This window comes from Octodon degus, unplaced genomic scaffold (genome assembly GCF_000260255.1).
Source record: "Octodon degus isolate 3935 unplaced genomic scaffold, OctDeg1.0 scaffold00215, whole genome shotgun sequence".
In the NCBI taxonomy this organism is placed as follows: Eukaryota; Metazoa; Chordata; class Mammalia; order Rodentia; family Octodontidae; genus Octodon; species Octodon degus.
In genome coordinates, this window is record NW_004524791.1 from 2,779,263 (window position 1) to 2,805,072 (window position 25,810).

The following is a 25,810-nucleotide window of genomic DNA, read 5'->3' on the forward strand; positions in this document are numbered from 1 at the left end:
GGAGGAGGAGGAGGAGGAGGAGGAGGAGGAGGAGGGAAGGAGGGAGGGAAGAAGGGAGGGAGGAAAGGAGCCAGTTATGAGAGGGTAAAAAACACTACCACTTGCTGAGCGTGGTGGAGCACACACCTGTGGTCCCAGCACTCAGGAGGCTGAGGGTGGCGGATTGCCATGAGTTGGAGGCAGCTTGGACTACACAGTGAGGCCCTGTCTCAGAAAAGAAAACAAAAAACCCACCACCCACAAAACACATGACCAGGAGTTGCTTTGTGACCAAAATCGTTATTCTGGGAATCGAAACTGCGTCAGGGTTAATGAGGGTTAGTCTTGTGTGAACATTAAAGTCCTCAACTCAGCGGCAGAGTCCCGCTGAGTGAGCAGGAGGCAGAAGAGAAGGTCAGCAGGAGTGCACAGACGGCTCGAAGCACGCCCGGGACTTCTCTGCAACTTTGCTGTAAGTTTGAAATTATGTCAGAGTGAAAAAGCTAAAAGTAAAAATGGTATCATTGCTTTGAATACCAGAAGGGATGAGACAGAACAGACCTTCCGGGAAGAGTGGCCAGGGCCCAGCCGCTCACCCGGCTCTCCACTTTCTGAAGGGCTCTCGGGGGCTGAGCAGGCGGGAATGGGACAGAGGGGCGCGGCTCCAGCCCAGGGTCCCAGCAGGACGGGCGGGCCACCTCACACTGCTCCTCCGCTGCGGAGACAGCGCCCACTAATGGTCAACCTTTCTTTTTCTGGTGCTAGGACTGAGCCCAGGGTCTTGGCCCTAAGCCACCTCCCCCGTTTTGGGAGGTCCTTGCTAAGCTGCCCAAGCGGGGCTCAAGTGTGTGATCGCCCTACCTCAGCCTCCTAGGGCACTGAGATTGGCAGGCACGTGCCACGATGCCTGGTTTAAATGACGAGCTTTATGTCAAACGAGCATAACCCCAAGGGGGCGAGGAAGAGGAACCGCAGCTCTGCCACCTAGCGTCTCTGTGTTCTGGAGGTGCTGAGACCCCTTGTGTGGGGCTCTGCCCAGTCCAGGCCTTGGAGGGGATGCCGGGGCAGGGCCGGTGCAAGGTATGGTGGGGTGGGGTATGGTGGGTGGGGTATGGTCAGGTGGGGTGGAGCATGGTCAGGTGGGGGGGTGGGTATGGTGGGGCGGGGTGTGGACAAGTGGGGCCAGAGTCCTCCGCCTGGGGCTCACCTGGGGCTGCACCCTCCAGTACCCGGCCAACAAACACCTCCTGCACGAAGGCCGGCCGGTTGTCATTCTGGTCTACCACCAGGACCTCCAGGTCCGTGGGCTCTTCCAGGATGGCTCCTCCCAGGTCCAGGGCAAAGACCTTGAGCTGTGTGGGCAGACAGCAGGGCTGGTGGGGCCCTCCCTGGAGCCCAGTCTCCATCCTTGCTCTGTGAGGCTTGGGCTTTGGGCTTCTTTTGAAGTGTGTTTTAATTCCTAAGTGCATTTGGAATTTTAATTTGCTTATCCTGGGTGAACACCACAGTGTTGCTTCCAGGGACTGTGTTATTTCCGGGTAAAGTGCTCAGGACTCCTGCATAAGGACCCTGAGCTGGTTCTTAGACTGTGGAGCGAGACATAGGGTGGATAAAAGGAGCCTCAGAGCTCCCTTGAAGAGGCTGACTCAGGAAGGCGCAAGCAGGATCCACACAGCACTGGATCCTGAAGGCGGAGCAGGGTGGTAGTCCCAGCCTTAAGGCCCTCCACGGGCCCCAGATGGGCCTCAGAGAGGTGGGGATGGTGGGGTGGGGGATGGTGGGTGGGCTTGTCTGACCTGTGCTGGCTGGGTGCGGAGGGTTTTGGCAGCTGGTGGGGGTGTGGGAGGATGGTGGGGTGGGTGGGGGATGGTGGGGTGGGATATGGTCAGGTAGGGTATGGTGGGTGGGGTATGGTCAGGTGGGTGGTGCCCACCCTGTAGGAGGCCATCTTCTCCCGGTCCAGCTCCGCGTTGAGGAACACCCTCCCCGAGAACTTCTCCACAGAGAAGAGGCCAAGTGGCTCCTCATCCACACCAGGGCCCTGGATGCTGTAGAGGACCCCGCCTGGCTGTCGCTTGTCCGACCTGATCTGTGGGCAGCAGGGGTTGAGGACGCCGAGTGGGAGGGCCCTCCCGCCTGCATGACGCCTGAGGAAGCCCCCAAGCCCCATCAGCCCCGGGAGGGCGGGCTGGGATCTGCACCAGCAGTGAGCCCCTTCCCGGAAGGCCCACCTGCTCACCTGCACCAACATGTAGGGCAGCCCCTTGTAGTTCTCTGGCACGCTGATGGGCGGGATGACCCAGGCTCTCCGTACTCGGCCCAGTGTGGGTGGCCGGCGCCAGGGGTACAGGGTGCTGGGCAGCCCAGGGTACCCCCAGCACAGATCAAGGCCCTGCGACACAGGGGCCACCATCAGGCAGCGAGGTCAACCGCTGGGGGGGCCGCTGCCTTGGGCACAGGCGGCACATGCGAGCTTGAGGCCACCACATCCCCTGGAGCCTTCTGTGGGCTTCCTCAACTGGGACCTTCTGGGTCATGGCCTGCACCCCCAGGGTCCCCACTGCCGAGCATTTGCCACTGGCTGGTGGGGAGGGAATAAGAAAATTCTGTCTCCTCACTTCCCAAGGGTCCGGGTGCCTGTGGGCCTGGAAGGGGGCTCCTGAGGCTCGAGGCACCTCTTATTCTCTGGTGTGTGGGACTGGGGCCCATGCCCTGGGGTGCTGCCCTGCCAGTGAAGAGTGGAGGCAGCTGGATGGTGGGGTCCCCTCCTCCAGACTGGCTCTGCCACCGGAAGCTGGGGTTGGGGCAGAGGTGGCCTTGGCTGCCTGGGGTCTCCACACGGCTTGCCAGCACTTGGTGGGCATAGATGGCCAGGGCAATGCCTGCTCTGTTGAGGAGGCCCAGCATGTGTGGGATCCTGAGGGACCCAGGCCCACATCTAGCGGGCCTAGTGTCTAGAACTACCCTTGCCACGGGGACCTGCTGATGTCTCAGTGCTACCTTGTAGGAATGCCAGCCCATGCTGCCTGACGCTTGGCTTATCAAGGGCACTGGCTAGTACTAGGCACCTCCAGGAGCACAGAGCAGGCTGACCAGGGGCCTGTCAGCCCGAGATGGGATGGGCAGAGGAAGGCAGCCTCTTCCCACACCATGGCTTTCTCCAGGGCTGGACCCAAGACCTTGGGCACACCCGTTTCCCCTTCCTGGTCATAGATCCGGAGGCCACAGCTGCTCTTCTCTGGCCACCTGGCCCCTCTGCCTCCAGTCCTGGATGACACATGTAGGCCTGTGAGCCTCGCCAGCAGGATGCACCCCACAGCAGCATCCAGGCCAGGGCAGCACCAGTGCTGCCGATCCCAGGCTCCTCCTTCCCACTGCCCTGCCAACCCAGTGCACAAGCAGGAGGGGAGACGGCCAGGCCCTCGGCAAGGGGCTGCATGCTGCTGGCTGACAGATGGTCGCACTGCCCCCACACCGGCCAGAGCCAGGCAGGCACAAGCTGCTTCCAGGTTGGGGCAGGCTCCTGCCATGCACCAAGCTGCCCACACTGCAGGGATCCTGGTCACAGCCTTGAGAGGACCACTCTGGCCTAAACCTTGCTGGCCAGCTCCATGCAGCCTGGACAAGCACCCTCTCTGCCGTCCTCACGGCCTGGGAGGCAGGGTACACAGCTCATCTCACCGTTTTAAGGGGTTCAGAAAGGCCAAGCTGTTCATGCAGAGGCTCCCAGGCAGACATGACACCCCTAGGGCTTAGGACACTGACCCATCATCCTGGCCCCTTTCACCTTCAGGTCCAATGGAGCCAAACTCAGGACACATCTGGGGCCCATGGTCATGGTCACATGCCCCTCGTGCAGCAGCTACGGTAGGCAGGAAGGGCACTGGGCCCACTCCTGGATCTCAGAAGTATTTGTGTGGTGCGCTTTCTTCCCTGTCCCACCCCTTTCCAGAGGCAGGGCCTGTCCTGTCCTGGGGGCTGAGAACATTGGGAGTCTCAGACAAAGCCATAAGGATGGCCACGGGCACATCCCTGCATAGGCGCAGGGATGGAAGATACCTTGCTCTCGGATTCCTGCCTACACCCCTTCCTGGAGGAGGGGCCTGGGGCCCAGGTTCACCCTGGTCCACCATTAGCCCATGACCCTCAGAACCATCTGGATAACCTAAGGATGGCCAGGGCCACTGCCCCAGACCAAGCTTCCAGGTCACCTCCCCCGCACCTGCCCAGAGCTGGCAGGACAAAGTGTGGCCAGCTAGGCCAGTACCTTGCTAGCACTGAGGTGAGAGGACCATCGGGCCTGGCCAACGGGTTGCCTGCCAAGGAGGTAGACTGCGGATGTCCCCTTCCTCTCAGCACTGGAGATAGAACTGGTGGCCTCTCGGGGTACCTACAAGGCCTAGACTGGACTGTTGCAAGCAGTCCTGAGAGGCTGCCAGGCCTGGCCAGGTGTTTACTGGTACTCAGGCCCTTCCTGGGTCCACATCCTTACTGGACAGAGAAGGGGGATCCTGGCACAGGAGGCCATCCATACTAATGCCATAGCACAGGGAAGTGGTTCTAGGGCTGACGCTGAAAGAAAGGGCTCCTGCATTTTGGCAGGAGCATGGTCAGGGTCCTCTTGGTATGGGGACAGGAAGCCTCCACCCCCCACTCCCTGCAGGCTTCCCAGGCTCCCCACCTTCTACAGGCAAGAATTCAGGGCCCCTGTTCCTGGCAGGCCAGCATGCCAGGAATGGACCAGCTGTCAGGCTGGCCCCAGGGCCCTGCCCTCTCCAGCTGCCCAGGGCCTCGGAAGAGGGGAACGGGGCACAGCTGTTCCTTCCCATCTGCACACTGTCCCAGAACCCTCCCCCCAGCATAGTCACTGTCACAGGGGCTAAGGACACCCTCCTGAGGGGCCCTTACCAGCAGGAAGGGCCTCATGGAGCCATCCCTGAGCCTGCATCACCTCTCCCCCATGATGGGTCCCAGGGGTAGGGCCAGCAAGCAGGGACGCAGTCGGTGCATAGGAGGGCTGACGGGCAGCTCTGGGCACACAGTCCAGACCCTGGCCCGGAGCATCCAAGTCCTGACAGAAGGCGCAGGGCAGGCACATCCTGCAGAGTCTCTTACAGCCCCCAGCCCACCTTGGACTGTCAGAGGTGTGGAAGAAGTGACCTGACCAGACAAGGGTCTGAAGATGGAGCTGGTGTGCAAGAGTGGGCTGGGCTTACAGGCCACTGTGCAGCCTGGAGCTAATGTGAGCCCATGTGGCAGCTGACCCTGGCTCTCCAGCTGCCCAGCGAAGGGAACCTGGAGGGAGCAGGTTGAGGAGGACCCTCCCCCCACCCCAGCAGCGGAACAGAGCCTGCTGAAAGGCAGATACCCTGAACCCCCAAGCCCAAAGCAGCAGGATCCCCAGGGGTGTGTGAACAAGTGGCTTGTCTTGGGAGCTGGTGAGATGCTGCCCCTACACTGCCCGGGGAGCAGGTACCAGAACAAGCATCCTGCACCAGTGGACCTCAGGGAGGGGCCAGGTGTCGCAGAGCATGCTGGGGGCAGGGCTGGGGCAGCCAGGCTGGGCTGCTGTGCCCATGAGGGGTGAGGGCCTGAAGGCAGGGGACGTTGCCAGCCGGGCAGCTGCTGGAGGGTCTAGCTGTTCAGGGCTGGCTCAGCTGCCAGGGGGTGAAACCTGAGCTGGCCTTGGAGCTGCAGTGTGTGGGCTCCCAGGGCCTCAGAAACCCCTGATAGGAGTCGAGTCGGGACGGAACAAGCCTGTCTTCCACCGTGCACAACCCAGAGCTGGGGGAGCCACTGAGCAGCGGGGTGAGCAAGTGAACCCCGGCAGAGCTTAGCTACAGACTGACCAGCCAATGCCAAAGAGTCTGGGCTCTTGTGCCAGGGTGAGACCAACGTGGGCATTTGCAGGCTCGCCTGGACAGTGGCGGGGGCTCTGTAGATGGACAAAAGGCACCACAGCCACAGGTAGGCTGTGATCTGTGACCAGGTGTGTGCTGGGACCCAGAATTCCAGTTCCTGGAGGGCGAAGCCCACAGCTTCCCTGCCAGCCGGGATGGTGGGGAGGGGTAGGGACAGTACACACAGGTGACAAAAGCGCAGCTTCCAACTTGGGTCTGGAGTCCCCAGACACTCCATGAGCCTCTTGCTGCCCACCGGTCCTCCCCTGGCCCCCCATTCGGAAGGGTGGAAGGTCTCTGCCCTGCTCTCCCGGGCCCCTCAACCTGGCCACCCCAGGCCGGCTCCTTCGCTGACCCCATCGGAGGCCCGAGAGTCTGCTGCCACTGCTCCGCATGCCTGGGAACAGCACCCGGAGCGGGAGCTGCACCCAGGCGGACAGGGCTGAGGGCCAGGGTCCTGGGAAGTCCTCCCACGGCCGGGGACCCCACGGGGCCGACCCTTACCTGCGTCAGCAGCCCGAGGGCGAGGAGCAGCGCGGCGTCCATGCGGGCCAGCGGGCCAGCGGGCGAGTGTCGGCGGGCACTACCCGCTCGGGACCGGAGCGGCGGGCGGCTGAGTGACAGCGCAAGTGTGCTGGCCGGAGGCAGCACGTGTGCGGCGGGCGGGCGGGGCGGGGCGGGCCCGGGGCGGGGCCGAGCGCTAAGCGACAGTCGCTCCGTTCAGAGAGGTCCGCTGGTTGTGTTGGCCTGCAGGATCCGAGGGAGCCAAGGACAGAGGAAAGGGACCGGGAGGGGAAGGGCAGGGCAGAGAGAGGGGAGGAGGAAGCGGCCGGGAGCGGAGGGGAACGGGTGAAAGCTGTGGGAAAGGAGCGGAGGGAGGAGCGGCGCGGAGTCAGGGCTGGTCCCTCCCCTGCACCTGTAGGGTCGTGCCTTTGGAGTGCGGTTAGGGATAGGGGTAGGAGTGACCCTTGAGTAGACGCAAAGCAACGGAGTGGGCCATCAGGGTGACTCGGGCGCTCATTCCGGGTAGACGTCCAGGCTCAGGCACGGTTAAAGGGAGGCACTCCTGTGGGGTTTCATCAAATGTTGGGCTTACCTCCCTCATGGCTTGGCTCACTCTGCGCTCCCCCGCCCCAGCTCTCCTGCCTGGCTTCCCGCGTGGCGGGCACCTCATGCTGTCCTCCCTTGCGGTAGTCACAGGACTCGGGGTCCCCTGTGCCCCCCGGAATGTGTGGCCCAGAAGACACCGGCAGCAGGAGCCCAGCGCTGCTGGTGGGAGGTTTCCTGTGTCCAGGATGATGAGAGAAATGATGCGCCTACGGTAGGGTCCTGGGCTCCTCCGTCTCTTGGTGCCTCTTCCACGTCGTCCCAGGGGACAGGCTGACTCCAGCGCAGAGTAGAGACCCTCAGACCTGGATGCCCTGGGACTTGTGGGCAGAGGGATGAGGCCAGTGAGGCCAAGGTGGGTGCCCGGGAGACCCTGTGTTGCTCCTGGGGTCCTGGGCAAGGTTTCTTCCACATCCCCTCCCTGGCAGCTCCCAAAAGAACCTGGGTGACTGTTCACCTGCTCACCTGACACCTGGGGCTGCTCAGCCTCACTGCCCAGTACCTTCTGTCAGTGACCCCTTAGCTGTCTCCCCCCCACCCCCCGGCTGGCTGCAATGGCCTCCTCCTGCTGGTACCTACACTACCGCACTCAAGCCTCCCCTCCTGCTCCAGGGCTCCTCCCGGCCCTTCCTTCCCTCCAGCCTCCTGTTGGACCTGGCGGTGGCATGGTTCCAGATCACACTTGCTGTCCTCTGCATGGGGAGCTTGGGGGTGCCTAAGCCTGGACCTGGAAGGCCCCATGCAGAAGTTGTGCCTAAGATTTCTCAGGCAACGGTGTGGGAGCTGGGGCTGCCGGCCCCGTCAGGACCCCTTCCTCTATCCTGGGAGCCACAGCATCCCTGCTGCAGCCAGCTTGCTGTGCCCTGGCCTGCTTGGAGGGTGGCTGGCTGCTTTGGGCTGGGAAGGGGTCCTCGCCCTGGCACCTGGTCACCCACATGGGAGAGGACATAGGGTGAGCCCCTTGGAGGCCACTGCTTCTGAGGCTGGGGTGGGGGAATACTGGGGTGCTGGCCTTTGCTGGTGTCAGGTTTCCCCTCCACTAGTGCAGGGGCAGTGTCGTGGTGTCCCTGCAGCAAGAGGGCCTGAGGACTAACCTCCTTTCTGGGGTAGGAAGGCGCTGGTCTGGGAGCTGAGCGAGGCCCTGTCCAATGGCCACATCCGGCAGTGGAGCCGTCACCTGCATGTGAATACTCCTCATTCTTGTGGGATGTGTAGCCTTACAAGCACACCCCAAGCCCTGGTTCCCACCCCCATGTTAGGCTGCCAAACCTCCCTCTCAACTCCACAGACCCCAACATTCTGGAATTTGCCCACCCCACTCCTCTAGTTCCCTGATGCCCTGTTTGGGACATCAGTGGGGTGCATGGTCTGTATACAAGGTGTGGGGCTGGATATGTGGCACTGATGGGCATGGCGGGCCTCCCTCCACCCAGGTCACAGTGGCCCTGATCAGATCTCCCCGCTGACTCAGCCTTCCCACGCTGCCTGGGGCACCCAGGGTCCGAAGCCCTGGTGAAGTTCAGGGCCTCCCCCAACTGTCTTCCCAGGGTGGCCCCACTTCCTGTGCTTCTTGGTCCACAACCAGGGTCACACGGGATACAGTGGGGTGGCTGAAGGCTTGTGTAAGGGGTGCACATGAGGCATCCCCCCCAGTCCTGTGCTTGGTGCTACAGAAGTTCCAGCCCTCAGGGGCTGCAGGGACAGGGGCTTGGCTTTCAGCAGAGCAGAGGCTGCCCCGCTGCAAATGGTGCAGGGGCATCAGAGGTCAGAGTGTATTTACAGTCAAGGTAAATGGCACGCACACAGGCCAGGTGTTTCGTCCTCACAAGGTTTCTCATCAGCAAGATGTCAGGACAGCACAGCCCTGACAGGCCCAGATGCTCCGATGCAGAGATGCGGCTGTGCAGTGGGCCCTTGGGATGGGGAGCAGGCTGGCTGAGCCAGCTCCTCGGGCTCGGGTGCAGGTGTAGGAAGAGCACGAGGGCCCTAGACCTGGGCTGGAGGTCCGCAGGAAGGCTGAGTGCCCTAATGCCGGGGCCTGGCCACTGTGGCCTGCAGAGATTGCGGGATCCTTTGGAGGGGCTTCCCACCCCCTAAACACTAACCCCTAAATACCAAGGCAGAGACAGGATAGGGCTGGAGGCTACCACGTCTGCTTTGGACACTTGGCTCTGGAATCCAGATCACTGCCCGCCCTCTAGTGGCCATGGGGAGCAGTGCAGGAGACCCCCCCATGTGCGTCTATGGGGTGGGGTACGCTGCCTTCGTTGTGAGTCCGGGACACCCCCTGCAGACACAAAAGAACCATCATCTGCCAAGTCTCTTTTGAAAGTCTTGGGCATTCAAAATTATACACAGGCACACAAAAGGACATAAACAGCAGCGCAGAGGCTGCCAGTGGGGGGCTGCTAGCTTTTGGAAGGCCTCTGCAGCCCTGGGTACCTGGACCAGAGCCAGCAGTCAGCCCTGGTCGTATAAGCAGGGGCAGAGGGCCTGGTGTCACAGCCACTTTCCAGACTTGCTGAGCGTCAAGCTTCTGACTGCTGGGCGGTGTCCTCCTGCAGGAAGCCCAGACCCCAGCCATGCCTACCCTCCCCATGGGGTCAGGGGACCTAGCTGGAAGTGGCCCAGCTCATGCCCTCAGCCCACCTGGTTTCCTGTATGCCCCAGCTTGGCACAGTGGAGCAAAGATGCCAATACAAGTGGCCCACCAGATTCTCTCTGCAGCCCGAGGTGCTTGGCTAGTGGCTCCTGCCACCCCAATCGGCAGCAGCAGGTGGCAGTGTGGCTCCAGGGACGCCAATGTAGGCAGGCAGGGGAGGTGGCCAGCTCTGTCCTCTTGCCTGACTACTGGGCAGGGGCAGGGGCTCTTTCCGGAAGCCACCCCTGGCCTGGACCAGTCACCTGTGTGAAGATGCACTCCACAGGTGTGGCAGGGACAGGTCACATCCCGGCACTGGCACTGTAGCTGTGGCAGCCAGGGTTCCCGTGGCCATCCTGGTAGTGCTGCAGGGTGGGAGGGCTGGCGGCAGCGCTGGTCAGGGAGGGGGCTCACCCATGTGCTCTCCAGCTCCATCCAGGCCACCCCCTTCCCAGGCCCCAGACCTCAGGTAGCTGGACCATGGAGCCGCGTTGGAGCTGCCCAGTGCTGGGGCTTCTTGTGCTCCGGCCAGGCTGCCAGAGCCCAGGAGGGCCTGGCTCTGAGGCCCCGGCACATGGAGACGGGCCGGGCCCTGTTGCCCCTCCTGCCTGGCCTGGTGCCTCTGCAGGGAGAGGGAGTAGAGTGGAAGCATGGTGGGTGGACACAGTCCCTGGACAGAGCTAAAATGTAACAGAGACACTGGTATGCCGAGAGCTAGGTGAGGGCCCATGGCGAAGCGCGACACGTGGCCTGGCACCTGCTGGCCGCCTCCTGGAAGGCATCCTGGCTGGGCCATGGCCCACTGTATAAGCACACAGGTGCTAGGATAGTGTGGGCCACTTGGCCTGGCACCTGCTGGCCCTGCACTGTCACATCAAGCCTCCCAGGAAAGCACAGGGACGTTGCGCTCCGGGCCAGGCCCCACCTGTGTGTTCTCCACACCGTGGCAGTGGGAGGCCAGAAAAGCACACGTTTACAAGGCTAAGATGGGAAATGGGCTCCAGGTACCTCCAGGCCCAGAGGCCGAGCTGCAGTGGGCGTGGCCAGGCCGCAGCTGTGTCCCAGGGCAGCCTTTCCCGCTGTGCATGGGTGACTTGCTGAGGACCAGGAGGACAGCAGAGGGGATGGGGCACTGTGGGTTGGGGGCTTGTACACTGGAGAGCAGGTGGCAGGCTCCAGCAGATGGAGAAGGAGTCCCGGATGAGAAGAACCGACCTGCTGCACACGCAGGTCTAAGCTCTCAGGTTAGACGTGCACAGGCTCCCATGCTGGCTGCAGGTCGAGCTGGGAGCCAGCAGGGGCCTCAGATCAAGCGAGTTGCCAGCGTCACCCCACTTCTTCCCTCCACATAAATCCCCATTTATCCACGCTAAAAATACTTAAAGGAAACAGGTTCTACCTGGGTGTGGTGGTGCACACTTCTGAACCCAGCACTGAGGGAGGCTGAGGCAGGAGGGTGGCAAGCTTGAGTCCTGTCTGGGCAATTTAGTGAGATCTTGCTGAAAGAAAATGAACAGCATGGTAGTATGTTCCTAGAACCCTAGTCTCACAAAGCCAAGGCAGGATCATCACTAGATAAGGCCAGCCTAGACTACAGCAAGGCCCTGTCTCAAAAACAAAACAAAAACAAAGAGGAAAAACAAAAAGGCGCGAGGCAGCTGCTCAGTGTGCAGGTCCTGGTTCAACCCCCAGTGCTACTCCCCTCCCCACAAATGAAAACGGAGGATCTCACCAAGCGGGGATCGAGGGACCAGAGAGCGCTGCCCCGAGTTTTTAGCTCTCTCTGCCATTTGAGTTTACCACAACAAAAACACAAAAAGCTTCACCAGGGCCACCCAGGACAGGCCTGTCTCCTATAGCGCAAGCCTGGGCCCAGGTGAACCGCAGGAAGCAGGACTGACAAAGGGACAGAAAGGCTTCGGAGAACCTGGGATGGTCGGCTGTTGGGGCCACGGCCAGAGGTGCAGGGAGATGGCTGAGACCAGCTCTGCTGTCAGGGATCTGCCTGTGTCTGTGTGTACTGTACCACTGTGTGGGTGGGTTGTGCAGTCTCTCCCGCTGCCCAGCCCGTGTGGACGCCCCACCCGAGGGACTCCTGGCTGTCAGTGGCCGCTGGTGCAGAGGGACACGTAGCGTGGGGGTGCTCATTTCTGCATGCACGCAGTGAATGCACTCATACTCAGGTGCCTGCACAGACCTCAAGGATGGCAAGTGAAGACTAAGGCAGGTGCCCAGGTGCGTCTGGCGGGGGTCATAGCCCAGGGCCCAGGGGAGCTGGACTGGGCCCTGCAGTGTCAAATGCAGGGCAGCCAGATGGGCAGCTGTACCTCTGCCCAGACATGACCCCACGCCACCACAAGTGCCAGGAGAAAGGCTTGGCCGGCACTCGTGCCACCCTTTGCTGAGTCCCTGGGCCTGGCTGAGGCCCAAGGAGGAAACTGCTGCCCAGCCTGCAGCCGCTGGGAGCCGGCACAGGTGCAGAGCTGTCTGCAGTGTGTTTCCAAGCACTTGCCCTCAGCTGGCCCTCTCCACACGAGGGGCCATGCGCTCAGTGGGAGGGTGTGTCTGCTGTGAGATCCCCTTGGGGATCCACAGGCAGGCTGGCACGACTGAGCTGGGCAGAGGGCACAAGTGCCCGCTGCACTCTTGATGCTGTGTTGTGAGGATGCCCGGCCCTGTCCTTTCCCTCTCCCTGTAAGAGGGGCAGGAAGTCCTCTTGGTCATGGGAAGAGGTACTGTGGAGGAAGCCCTGGTGGGGACGGGACAAGCAGCCACCAGGCCTGATGGACCCGGGGTTGCCCTGCACAAGTCCCTAGATCATTTGGTCAGGGACTGCAGCATGGGCATCAGGGCCACCAGTGGCTCGAGGTGCACACAACCATTCAGCCCAGGCCTTGGTTGTGGGCGTGGCCTCGACAGTTTGACAAGTCCAGCTGTGTCAGGGCCCTGCCATCCCGAGGCCTGGGATGGTCCCTGCAGCCCTGGGTCCCACTCACCTTGCCCCAGGAAGCCCGTGGTGACCCTGGGCCAGCATCGCCAGAACTGGCCTCTTCCTCTACACCAGCCACAGGTCCCAGGGTGAGCGCAGGCATCTCCGAGGCTGCAGCCTGCTGAACCAGTAGGGCCCCCTCAGGGGATGCTGGGGTTCCAGGGCCATCAGCAAGGAGTGACTGCCCCCTGGGGCTTGTGCCGCCCCAGCCCCACTCCAGCCATTCCAGACGTTGCTCTTCCCAGCGCGCTCCAAGGGGCGGGTCGCTGCTCTGACTTGGCTTCTCCCCTGATGTTTGACTGGCCCTGTGCAGAAGGCCCTGAGCCCAGAAGCCATGGACCCCTCCGAGGCTGTGGCAAGATGACGGGGACCCTCCATCTACAGACTCTGCCAGGGCATCTCTGGCAGTGGAAAAAGCTCAAGCAGGGGCAGGCAGGGGTGGCCATTGGGTTGAGCTTTGAGGGCTGGAAATGCCACATGCCCACGCCGCCATCACCAGCGTCCCAGCAGTGCCAGGAGACAGATGGTGAAAGGCCTTGGAGGGCCACCCCAGCTCCGGCCCCAGGGCCCGGATGGGATGTGTCCATGTGCCCTTTCCTCCTCGCTCACTGCGTCCTGTGCAGCTCTCACCACAGGACCTCAGCACCTGGGGACACTCAGGCAGTGGCCCGTCCACAGCTCCGCAGCTCCCTGGGGTGGCCCCACCTCACCTCACACGCTCCTAACACTTCCCTGAAGGTGGCACCGCAGGCTGGGGGGGGGGCAGCGGGCAGCTGAAGCTGCACAGGGCTTCCACCTTGGCTTCGGGGTCCTGGCTGTCATTCCTGGCGCCCGTGGTGCCCTGCAGGGTACTACAGCTCCCCAAGCACCCTGCCCTTGCCTGGGGTCTGAGTGGTTTCTCTTCCAAAAGCTGCAAGATGGGGTGCTGAGCCAGGACTGCTGGGCAGGCGTGAACAAGGGGCAGATGCAAGAGTGGAGGGGACTTCGGGCACTGGGAAATGGCAGGTGCGGCGCGTTCTGTTATGACTTGGCAGGTTTGACGGAGACTAGGTCATAAGTAAAATGGTTATGGAAACCTTCTTAGGAATCAAAAACTTTACAATCAAAGGAAATTAAAAGTGGGAAATCAGCCAGGTGTGGTGGTGCAGCCTGCAATCCCATCCCTTGGGAGGCTGAGGCAGGAGGATCAATGTTAGAAACTAGCCTGGGCTACAAAGTGAGCTCTAGGCCAGCCTGAGCTCACTGCAAGACCATCGCAAAAAGACAAACAAAACAAGAGAACCCACCCCAGGCTGACCCAAGTGCCTCCCGGTGGGGAACACCTGTGGGAGGAGTGGACCTTGGGCCAGCTGTGGGGCCACTGCTGGTGTCTCAGGCTCCAGCAAGAGCTGGGTGGGCAGGGACCCACCACTGCCCTGAGGACTTGGCCGGATGGGCTGGGGACCTTGCACCGGAGCAGGTGTGAGCCAGCGTGCAGAAGTGGCCACTGCAGCCCTGCACGGGCTCCTTGTGTAGGCTTTGGGGAGCAGAGGGTTGGGAGCCAGACGACACCGACGAGAGTGGGTCGGGGAGGCGACATGAGACCCAGCAGGTCCTGCACAGGGGCAGGGGTGGCGGGCCAGGGTCTGTGCAGAGAGAGCGGCAGCAGGCCATGTAGAACCTCAAGCTCCCCGCGGGGCCCAGAGCGGGCACAGTCACACAAAGAGTGATGGCTGTGCCCAGGGTAGGAGTGCCCCGAACTGTGGGGAGCCTCTGGGTACAGGGGCTGGCTAGTGTGGGCCAACCCCACAGGGCCCCCTGCGCACAGCATCCATGGGGCCCAGTCTCATGGCTTGGAGGTTCTTGGCGAGCAGACGGCAGGGCCAGCACGTGGATTCCAGTGCCCTTCTCTGAGGACACTGCAGGCTCCTCGGGACCTGCCCTGGAGAGAGCCCAGCAGCTCTGGCCAGGGGAGGTGTTGGCCGCAGTGGATTTGATGAGCAGCTGGGGCCACTGTGAGCTGCAGTGGAAGCCCAGGCCTGGGGAAGTGTCACGCAGTGATTTCATCCCACACCATCTTGATTCTGGTTTGCCTGATCCAGGTTCTCTCTGGAGGGTGTGGGCCAAGGCCCACAGCAGGCGCTGGTACTGGATGTCACTCAGGGTAGAACTGCCTGACCAGGTCCTTCTTGTTGATCTTGCCCATCTGGTTCCGCGGGATCTCCTCCACCAGCAGGAGGTCTGAGGGCACCGCATAGGGGGCCAGGAAGCGCCTGTAGAGACAGCACCTCCTGAGGCACCTGTAGCCACACTACACTCACACACAGCCAGGACCCGGGGGTCTGGCCAGGGGTGGCTGGCCAGCGCGAGGGGGGATCTGGGTGCGAGGTGGGATCTGGAGCCCCCATGGGGCCAGCATCCCGGACCCTGTGTGTGTCCAGTCTGAACTCAGCTCCAGCCTTGCGTTCTTCTCATCCATACCACCAACTGCGACAGTCAGTGCAGGCCCAGTGAGTGCCAGGAGGAGCCCAGCCTGGGGCAGAGGTGTGCAAAGCTGCCAGCCTCTGGGGCTGGGCAGGCATTGGCTCCCTGGAGAGGCCCCCAGGGACCTCAGTCCCCAGACACCAGGACAGCCCTCACGGCACACCTGCTTTTTCTTTCTTTTTAACAAAATAATTGTTTAATCATAGCAGCAGCCACCCACTGACTCCTGCCTTTGCGACTGCTATGCTCCAACTGGGATTCTGCAGATCCAGGGAATCTGTAATTGCCCAGCTGTGTTGCCCTGATGAGCCAGGGACTCCTGCTGTGTGGAGCCTTGGGACCAGGACAAAAATACCTCTGCTGAGGAGGAGGAGCAGGAGGAAAAGGAGGAGGAAGAGAAGGGGAGGGAGATGGGGGGAAGAGATGGAGGAAAAAGAAGGGGGAGGGAAGGAGGTGGAAGAGAAGAAGATGGGGAGGAGGAAGCGGAGGAGGAGGAGGCGGTGAAGGAGGTAGAAGAAAAGGAGGAGGAGGTTGGAGAGGAGGAAGCGGAGGTGGTGGAGATGAAGGAAACGGAAAAGGAAGGGGGGAGGAAGAACAGAAGAGGGAGGGGAGGAGGTGGAAGGGAGATGAAAGAGGAGGAAGCCGAGGAAGAGGAGGTGAACGAGGTGGAGGAGGAGGTGGTGAAGGTGGAGATGAAGGAGGCGGAGGTTGGGGAGGAGGAAGTGGAAGAGGTGGTGGAGGAGCTAGAGGAGGAGGGGGAGAGAGGCAGGGAAGCTGAGGTGCCACAGATTTAAAGACCATGGGGGGACACAGCTCCAGGTGGAGCCCAAAGCATCCTAGGCTCCTACGGTGTGCTGCAGATAGTCAGAGAGCCTCGCTGGCCCTTCTGCCTGCCCGGGATGTGGTATGGCCTGGGAGAGTGGAGGCACTAGGGCACAGATGTAAGATGGACCCTTAAGCCCTGGGGCGGGGAGGGGGACAGTGCTCAGGCCAGCAAGGACAGGGACAAGGCTGGGCAGAGTCCACAGGGGCACAGGGACCTAGGAGCCCTGCACGTGGGAAGGGGCTGAGTGATGGTCCTGGCCTGGACTGGGGGTCCCGGGGGCTCGTTCCCAGGGGTGAGGCCCAGCAAGGTTTGGGGACTTTTCCTAAAACCAAGGAATACTCTTTTGCTTGTGTCCCAAGCCTGGCTGCAGGCTCACCTGGGGAGGAGTGCCTGTTTCCAGCCTACCTGGCCCAGTCCTTGAGATCGCTGTAGCACAGTGAGTGTCCGGCTTTCACAACGACCACTGCTATGACCCGCTGGCCCCACGTCAGGTCTGGAACGCCAATCACAGCCACATCTGGAACAGAAGAGCAGGCTGGGCTGCTTGGGGTCAGCGGGGTGTGCGTGCGTGCGTGCGTGCGTGCGTGCGTGCGCGCGTGCGCGGCACCCCTGCAGGCCACACACGCACAGGTGCCTGTCCTGCTGAGATGGGCAAGCCACACGGGAGCCCTGAGTGGGCACGTGGCTCCCAGGAGCCCTGCCGGCGGGCGGAGGGGCCTGGGTCCAGAGGGTCCGCGCTCTCACCTGCGATGCCAGGGTGGGCCAGCAGGTGGCGCTCCACCTCCAGCGCGCTGACCTTGTACCCTCCGGTCTTGATGATGTCCACAGACGTCCGGCCTCGGATCCAGTAACTGCCGTCCTTGAACACTGCAGTGTCCCCTGAAAAAGTGAGCTTGGTAATGGTACGGGCCGCCTGGCCAGCAGAACACTGGCCGTGGAACTCGGGGTGCCATGAGGGTCCCGGGTCCCCACTCCCATGTAGGGCATGCCGCACCCCACAGCAGGTCTGTCTCTGCTGCACCATCACCAGGGAGGGGGCTGGCACAGTCCAGCCCGGGTACGCCTGGCAAGTCTCTGCACGGGCACCCGGGGCCCCATTCCTGGCAGGGCAACTAGGAATCTGTCATCAGCGGACAGCATGGCCTTCCCAACACAGTGCCCAGCCCCAAGTCTTGTGGCTCTGGCTGCCCGGGAGGGCCATGCCAAGAAGGTCCAGCCACACCTCAGGGCCCCCAAAGCTTCCAGGCCTCACCCTGGGTAAGTGCAATGGCTCGTGCTTGCAAGATCCACTGTGGTGGGGTTGGGTGGTCAATGCCGACCACTTTGCGATGGGGGGGACCCCTGCCCCTGCCCCCGACCTCACCATCCCCGTGCAACCACCCGGCTTTGCCCCCCTCTCCCTAGTGGGGTCCGGGCATGGTGGCACCCCAGTGGGCTCCCCCATAATCACAACCACATGCAGGCATGGGGACACCCCTTTTGTCATATACTCCTGCACCTCGCGGGCCACTGTTGGCATAAATCATGAACATCCCACCGTCTATCCTGCGGCCTGACATGGGATGGTGCCATCCATCGCCCTGCTCCTCGCGACCTGTGGCTGGGGCACTTGCCTGCCCATTAGACGCAATGACAGGGCTTGGGGTTGCCGACGGACGAGGGCCAGCAGTGGCTGGATGCAGCCTGCCCTGCACTCGGGGGACTGTCATGGCTGGGCAGCAGCCCGCCCCCAGGGACTCTCACAGCCCCAGGCCCCCAGCCTCTCCTGTCCTCGCCTGGAAGAGGCAGTGCTTGTACCACACCAGGGGCCAGCTCTGTGGACCACTGTGCTGCCCTGGTCTGGGCTTGCTGGCTGAGTCCTGAGTGCTAGCCTGCTGTGTCCTCAGGGGGAGCCCTGGTTGGTGGCAGCCCTCATGTACACAGCAGTCCTGCCCATTTAGGGCCAGGTCGAGGAGTCACCCTGGCGGATTCACCTGCTCTTGGGAACACTTCTCTCCACACTGCTAGGGCCTCACTTCCGGGCAGCAGGACCTTGGAGTTCAGGTTCCTCGGACCGCATGACCCAGGGGCTGTTGCCACCAGAGGATCCGGGTACAGAGAAGGGCAGAGAGGCAGCCTGGGAGCAGAGTGTGCCGACCCTGGCACCCACGATGGAGGCCCAGGCAAGGCCATTTGCACAGCCGCGCTTGAGACCACTTCCTGTTGGAGGAGGGAGCTCTGTGAGCAGCAGGGGCACACACGGGCAACAGGCATCCCTGTGGGCAGAGGGTGCTGCCCAGCAGCCTCCCTGGGAGGAATGAGTGAAGGATCAGGTTCGCAGCCCAGCTCGAGATGCATGTCTATCACCCTGGAACTCTGGGAAGCTGAGGCGGGAGAATCTCAAGTTTGAGCCCAACCTGGGCAACTTCATGACTTTGGAGAACATGTCTCAAAATTAAGGGGGAAAATGTGGGGCTGACGATGTAGTTCAGTGTGAAGGCTGTGAGTTTAACCTCTAGGAGTGAAAAATAACCTCCCTACCCCCCCCACAAAAAACCCCATGCCCCAAAGTGCTCAAGGGCTCAGGCCAGATAGCACTGAGCCAAGGTGAGGGGGTGTGGGCTGAGGTACAGGCAGGGAACTCGCTCAGTGCCTTCCCAGGGGCCCTGTGCCTCCTTTGTGACCTCAGGTGGCACCCCATCTGCCCCTCGAGGCCCAGCAGCTTCCTGTCCATTCCTATCCTGTGGGCTCGGTGCGGAGGATGCCAGGATCCCACTGCAGAGATTCTCCAGAGAGAAGGGATGGTGGCTTGTCCTCCTAGGACCCAGTCCTGCCACCGAGGGCCAGGGACACTGAGCTGAGGTTCATGGGGCCTCAACAGAGATCAGCACAGGGAAGGGAGGAGCCAGTGCCCAGCGTGCATCTAGGGCGCCATCCGCGCGTGGCGGGCACATGGCCACCCGGCACAGGGCCCAGAGGCGGTCCCCCCTTGAAACGCACTCAACAAGTTAAACGGCTTGCTTCTTATGGCAACATCTAGGTCAAGCCACAGGAACTGTGGACACAGAGCCCCTGCCACATACTTGGCCCTCGCTGGTGCTCGGTGAGGGCGTGTTGCACTGGGACCGTGGAGCACAGGCAGAACCCCATTCCAAAGGCTTTTGCCTGGCCTTCGGGTGCAGAGCCGCTTCACGTCTCTGCCCTAAACTGTAACTGGAAATAAATCTGTTACTCAGATTCCAATCGTTGGTTATCTGTGCCCCCCCAGGGTCTCCTGGGGACACCACGTGCTGCCCACAGGGTCAGGATCAGCTCCTGCCAGGGGCCCAGGACCACCTGCTCTGAGGGCCGCCCGGTCACGTCTGCCTGGCCTCCTGGCCCCTGGCTTCCAGGGAGGGGCGAGGAGAAGGGCTAGGCCATGCCACTGGGCTTGGCGAGGGCCACTGCCTGCATGCTCCAGGAACACTGGTGCCTGTGTGGGGGACACCAGCTGGCTCCATGTGCCAGGGAGGCTCTGGGATCCATCCCAGGGGCCACGCTGAGGAAGACACTGCTACAGCGGGAGGCAGACAGGTGTAGCTCTGCGAAACAGGCCTCACCTGAAGCTAGCCGGCAGCTGACCACACATAACCTGGCTCTCCTAGAGATCAGTGGTGTCACAGGGGGCCTGGGGCAGTGGTGGAAAGTAGCACATAGACAGAAGTATCACAGAGGCTAGGGGATCCCCACCCAAGCCGGGGACGCTGTCACAGGCAGGCTTTACACCAAAGGCTCTGGACACACAGCCAGATGGGGCTCAGGGCAGGTGAATGGGGCTCCAGGGCCTGTGGAGCCCGGTCCCACGCAGCCAAGAGTGTCGTCACCCTCAGGACGGGAGGATGAGAACAGCAGGGGGCAGCTGGCCCCTGGTCTCCAGGGCAGAGGCTGCCTGGGCTGGGCAGGGACAGGGTCCATTGAGTGCAGCAGGGCTGTCCCACAGTAGAGCCATGACAGAGGGCCAGGGCGGGCTGCAGTCCGGCCCCTGGCTGGAGAACACTGGGCTCTCCAGCTTCCTGCCACAGTGGCACTTGCTGGCTAATGGAGGCCACAAAGACACCACCAAGATGTGGGAACTTGACAAAACGAACTTGAAAGCCCGAGCTCTCTGCCTCAGCCTGGTGGCTTTAGGGCTGCCCATCAAGCCAGGGACAAGTCATGCGCTGATCTGGCACTGGCATTGGGCTCTGCGCTGGGCAGTGCCGCTCCAGGAGGTGGGCTCAGGGCCAAGGCCCATGCTGGCCTTCATACGTGTGTCTGCACCGTGGCTGGCTCCAGAGAGCTGAGAGAAGACCACTGGACCATAAAAGAAACCCGTGACTTAGGGTGCGCTATCGATCCAAAACTCAGTAGCCTCCATCCCTGGGGATGGCTGCTGAACACAGCACAAGGGCCTGGCCACAGCAGCTGAGACCACACAGCGCTCGGTGCAGGCCCTAGCCCGCTCGCATGGCCTTGGCAGAGAACATGCTGCTGTGGACAGAGCAGAGGCAGGGCTCGTGCCCAGCGGGGGTGCCCTGTCCCCCATGCTAGCCAACACGGGTGCAACTAGGTCCCCACAGTGCCCTGTGGAGGGGGAGTATGCTCACAGCTCATCTGGCCCAGGTCTGTGATGTTCTCAGGGTAGGAGTGAGCGTGCGGGTCACTGCCCCAGCCCAGGCTCGCTGGGTGCCGACCGTGGGTGACTGCGGCATAACTCTGCCCTGAGCGCCCAGACTGTGCGTCCCAGGCCATGGGCAGCAGTGCGGGCGGAGGTCCAGGCCGCATCCTCTGACAGCTGCCATGCCCCTTGGCAAAGCTGCTTCAGGTGACGGCCGAGACTGCTGGGAGCAGGAGAGCCCCTGCTAACAGGGGCTGCTTGGCGAGGGGTACATGCGGTGGCAGGCACCAGAGTGCAGTCCCTGCACACGGTCCCTTGGCAGTGCAGTGACAGGAGGGTCACCAGCTGCGTGTGAAGCAAGACCCATTGTCCTGGGAAGGACTGGTCCTCGTTCCCTGTCTGCCCCCCCTCCCCCCTGCACCCCTGCTCCTCACTGGCTGTTGTCCTCTGGCCTGGGCCGGTTCTCTAAGGATGCACACTGCTGGCTTCCCACAGGCTGGAGGCGTGACTGGCGGATGTCGGCCGCACAGAAGAAGGGGGTTCGTAGTTCCGAGGGTGCCACCAGGCCTGCCACAGGGCACTGATGAATGGTCCTCCCCAAGCCCTGGTGGCTCGACTGCCTGCTGACAGGCCACTGTGGGCACATGGCTGCAGCCAGGTGGAGGCTCAGCTAAGGACCCCAGGGCCTGGCTCCCAGGGGCACTGCCAGTCTGGGGCTGAGGTCCTAAGGCAGCGACAGTGAAACTTTTAGAGAACAAGTGCCAAATTGCAACCTCAAACCCACTTATTTATCACAAAGCACCAACACTGCCTTAAACCTGAATACTGAAGTCTACAAAAAGCAACTCTACATTAACATCTTTTATTTTAAAAGAAAAACAGATGAGCCATAGATTCACCACCATTGTCCTCAGGTCACCTGTCCACCTGGACCCAGAGGTCCTGGACCCAGAGGTCCTGGACCCAGAGGTCCTGGGCCATCTGCCCGCTTGGACCCAAGGCCCTGGAGTCACCCACTCACGTGGCCTGGATGCCAGAGTCAGCTGCCTGCTTGCCTGGGTGGCTGACTAGAGGAGGGACCTCTGACTCCTCCATGGGCCACCAGGGCCTTGTGAGGAGCAGGGACAGCGTGAACACGTGGACAGCTGCAGGTGGCCACGCTCCCTCTCTGTCCCTAGAGGCCAGCTGCTGAGGAGCAGGTACCAGCCGGCCTGACGCCAGGACTCCTGTGGCAGGAGGTGTGGCAGGGAGAGGGTTAAGTTTAACTTGCCCTGATTTCCACTTAATCTCACGCTCTCCTGGTAGGAGCAGCAGCTGCAGCTGATTGCAGCCCTCATTATGCAGCCTGTACTGCTAATGGCCTGTGACAAAGGCTGGCGGCTCCCAGGCCCGGCCGGCCGGCCGAGAGCCAATCACACACACTCCCTTCCTGCTTCCAGCACATTACAATAGAATTAAACTGAATTTCAAAATCATTTTCTCCCAGGGATGTCTCCTTGCGATAATTAATGCATGCTTCTCCTCTTCAGCAGAAACAGCCCACGGCCCGCTGCCCCCAGCTCCGAGCCCCACCTCAGCAGCCCATGGCTAGCTCTGAGCAGTTCAAGGAAGGACCAGCATTGTTTTATCCAGTTGTAAAACAAAGAATGTGGCCACGCAGCGGCAGCCCCGGCACTGTCAGGGGACTGCTTGCAGTGAGGCTGCCCAAGGCAATAGTATGTTTCTAAATTCGTGGTGCTGGAAGGCAACGGTGTCCCTCCCACCTGGCAGCTCACCCAGTCAGCATCTGACCACATCCTGTCACAGAGTGGGGATCCAGCCATAGCCCCTGAGCCCTTTGGTCCCCACCTCTACTCTGCATCTCATTCCGGGAAGGTGGCATCCCGTGGAGCCTGGGGCTGGGTTGCATTTGGGGGCAATAAGGACACCAAGGACATCCGTCCCGTGACCCACCTGCCAGCCGGCACTCCAGGCCCACTCGGCCACGTCTGTGCTTCTCTGTAGACTGCACTCCACCATGGGCCTGGCCCTTCTGCCCACAGCTGCGGCTGGTGAGGGCTGCAGCCACAGCACACCCAGGGCTGCTGTGCTGAAGTGGGGCAGGTGGGGTGCACTGGGCCGACTCCTCAGTGGCGAGGGCCTGGTGTCTGCTTTGAACTGCCCTCTCCACTGGCGACCTGGCTCCCGAAGGGGCTGGACAGGTGACCCTGCTCTTCTAGCCCAACAGAGAGGCCCTGGACCACTGCTACACCCACCAGGAAACCACCTACAAAGCCCCCTCAGCTGCTGCGCCTGCAAGCTCTGCTCCCCCCGCTGCGTGTCACTATGAGCCAGAGTAACACAAGAAAGAGGCTCTTTTCCCCAGAAAATTTCATCTTCAAAATTAGGAAACAGGCCAGCCAGATAGCTCAGCAGATTAAAATGCCCGCTTAGGCAGACACAGGGACTGGGGTTTGATCCCTGGTGTGCCGCGCTGGCCCTGCCCCTCGGTCCTGCTGAGACTGCAATTGAGACTTGGAGTGGTGGCGCATACTGTAATCCCCAGCGCTTGGGAGGCTGAGAACAGAGGATCACTATGAGTCTGTAGTGAGACCCTGTAGTCCCTGTACTGAATACATTAAAAAAAAATTAGGAAACAAAGCCGGGGGCTGGGGTAGAGCTCAACGGCACAGTGCCTGCCTAGCAAGTGTGGGGCCCTGAGTTCAAGTTCCAGCACCCCGAATAAAATGAAATGAAGCCAGATGTGATAATACACACTTGTCAGACTAGTGCTCTTGGAGGCCGAGGTGGGAGGATCTCAGGTTCAAGCCCAGTGAGCAATTTAGCGACTTAGAGAGACCCTGTGTTAAAATTTTAAAAAAGGAGGGCTACAGACAGAGCTAAGTACAAAGCACACTCACCCAAAAATTTTAGAAATACAGACAGGCAAAAAGAAAATGACTACCCAGGATCCCACCCTCCCAACATGTTCTAACAACATCCTTCTGGAAAGAAATATGGTCGTGACTACGTACAATTGCAAACCGTGTTTTTCTCCAAGACCCCAGCGAGCTGGAAGCCACAGGGAGGCACAGGCCGAGGCTCTGCAAAGCTCGCTCCGTGGGACCCTACTCCGACAGCCACTGCTGAGGGGCCGCATTCACCGCTGCTGGCCAGCAGGAAGCAGGCAATGAACTCCTGAGTGATGCCATCAGCCACACCAGAATAAACCACACAGATGAAGGGGAGCCAGGAGGGACCCCAGCAAACGTGGGAAGCACGGAGAGGCCAGCGTCCCAAGCAGTGTGCAGCTGTACTGGAATGGGTTTCCTGACCCCAAGGCAGGAGGCCTCAGGAGAGGGGCCTGGGACGGCACCTCTGGTGTGGACACACACGGGGCTGAGGGACAGCATGGCAGCCACGTCCACGGCAGGGGCCAGTGCTGCCCAGGAGCCCCAGGGTGCCCCAACCTGGCTCTTCCTCCTGGGCCCCCTCATCCTGCTGGCCCTGCCGCCCCCCACCTTGCCAGGGTCCTACCTGTCCTGAACCAGCCATCGGAGGTGAAGGCACTCTTTGTTTCTTCTGGATTATCCCAGTACTCTCGAAATACTGAGGGTCCCCTGACCAGCAGCTCCCCTTCCTTTTCCTCGAGTCCTGGGGTCACCTGCAGAGGGCAGCAGGACATGCAGGTCAGAGAAGGCACACAGTTCTCCAGGTCGCCACTGCCCCAGGCCACTAGGGCCACTTCAGCTGCCCTGCAGGCCAGGCACTACCTGACATCAGACACAGGTATGAAGTCTGAATACGTGGCCTGTAATGGGCATGACCCCAGTGTGCAGAGCAGTGCCTTATTACCAGCCATGGGGCTGCCGGGCCCTTCTCAGACATCCCACAGGTCCTGCTGGGCAGTGGGGGCTGGGGGCGGCAGCACCCAGAGGCCTTGTGGGGCTGAAGACGCGAGGAGGGCCCGCTAAGGAAGGGGGGTCCACAGTGAGGCGGAGGCGTCGGAGCGATGGCATTACTCTGGCTCCCGTGTCACAGGAGGCTCAGAGTCCCAGGCCACTGGCCCTGTGGCTCCCACTGCTCTGTCCTGGCTGGCTGGAGCCAGTGCTGTGCCAGGTGAAGAAACAAACTCGGGAAGCAGCCACGCCCTCTTTTTAAAAGTCCAGGGACCTCTGAAATAGGCTGCAAAGCATGCAACTTGGCTTCCTCACGCTTTGCTGCCCCACAGTGCCTCAGTTTGCCCTGTCTTGCTGCCCCACTACCTGCCTGTTCAGGAGAGGTCTGGGTTTGTTTTTCACAACTAATCTACACTCTTTATTTAAGCCTGGCTGGTTTTTCCACTGCTGTCTCTTATTGGTTCTGCTGCTACGGCAACACACGTGCGCAGGTGTGAGCTTTGCAAAGATGCCCTGGAGGAAGCCACCCAGAGGGACACAGGGCCCAAGCCAAAGGAAACACACATCCTCTGAGGTGAGCAAGACGGGGTCTCCTCCATCTCCCAACATCCAGGAGCCACGAGGAGAACCAGGTAGCATCTGCTCCCAGGGAGACACGCGCCGGGGCAGAGGTGGCACGGCTGTTGGGCATCTGTCCAAGGCTTTCAAGAACATGTTATAAAAATGCTCCAAAGAGAAGGGCAAACATTGGAAATAAGTGAGACAATTCGGAGGCCTCAGAAAAGAAATGAAAGACACAAGCAGAACCAAGTGGAAATTTTAAAGCTGAGAAATGCAGTAGCAGAGTAAGAACATGGCGCAGTAGGCTCCCCAGCAGAGTGGCCATTGCAGAGAAAGGACACCAGGAGCCTGGGGACAGAGTGGTGCATCCACGTGCCAGGCAATGGACCCCAGGCCAACGTGCTCACTGTGGGCTTCGGGAGGAGAAACAGCTGTGTGCAGAGAGATGGGCAAAATCTGGCTGAAAGCCTGTGATCTCAGGAAAAGCTACAGAGTCAAGAAGCTCAGAGACCCCAGACAGGACCAGAAGCGCAGGCCCCAGCACACGGCAGTCCAGGCATGAAACCCAAAGACAAAAGGAAGTCTGGAGAGCCGTCAGAACAAACAGCACATTCCTTAGAGCAGCAAGATGAGGTGGATGACTGGGGATCTCTCTTCAGAAACGAGAGGCTACAAAGAGGTGGAACAGTGTTTTTAACGTGCTGAAAGAAAGTAATTATTTGGGCTGGAGAGATGGCTCAGTGGTCTGGAGCGCCTACTTGGAACAAGCTTAGCAAAAGCATCAGGGACCGCAGTTCGATCCCCCAGCACCACATGCCAGCCAGCCCGCCCCCTGGTGGGCTGAGCTGGCC

General features: G+C 61.2%; 2 protein-coding genes across 4 annotated transcripts in view; both read right to left on the reverse strand.

Moving 5' to 3' along the window:
* Cdh15 (cadherin 15) overlaps positions 1-6,493 on the reverse strand; it is a 12,403-nt gene extending 5,910 nt beyond the window's left edge. Inside the window, exons 1-4 of one of the 2 annotated variants that reach the window (XM_004644992.2) lie at positions 6,384-6,493; positions 2,219-2,371; positions 1,913-2,068; positions 1,187-1,331 (exon numbers count right to left, since the gene is read on the reverse strand). In XM_004644992.2, the coding sequence (XP_004645049.1) occupies positions 1,187-1,331; positions 1,913-2,068; positions 2,219-2,371; positions 6,384-6,425 (496 nt within the window). In that variant the 5' untranslated portion in view covers positions 6,426-6,493. The remainder of the gene's footprint in view (positions 1-1,186; positions 1,332-1,912; positions 2,069-2,218; positions 2,372-6,383) is intronic. The other variant, XM_023705211.1, reaches the window with a different exon arrangement.
* Positions 6,494-13,887: 7,394 nt separating this feature from the next.
* Positions 13,888-25,810, reverse strand: part of Acsf3 (acyl-CoA synthetase family member 3) — a 29,606-nt gene continuing 17,683 nt past the window's right edge. Inside the window, exons 7-10 of one of the 2 annotated variants that reach the window (XM_004645028.2) lie at positions 24,037-24,163; positions 16,650-16,784; positions 16,311-16,422; positions 13,888-14,868 (exon numbers count right to left, since the gene is read on the reverse strand). In XM_004645028.2, coding sequence (XP_004645085.2) covers positions 14,751-14,868; positions 16,311-16,422; positions 16,650-16,784; positions 24,037-24,163 — 492 coding nt within the window. In that variant the 3' untranslated portion in view covers positions 13,888-14,750. The remainder of the gene's footprint in view (positions 14,869-16,310; positions 16,423-16,649; positions 16,785-24,036; positions 24,164-25,810) is intronic. The other variant, XM_023705212.1, reaches the window with a different exon arrangement.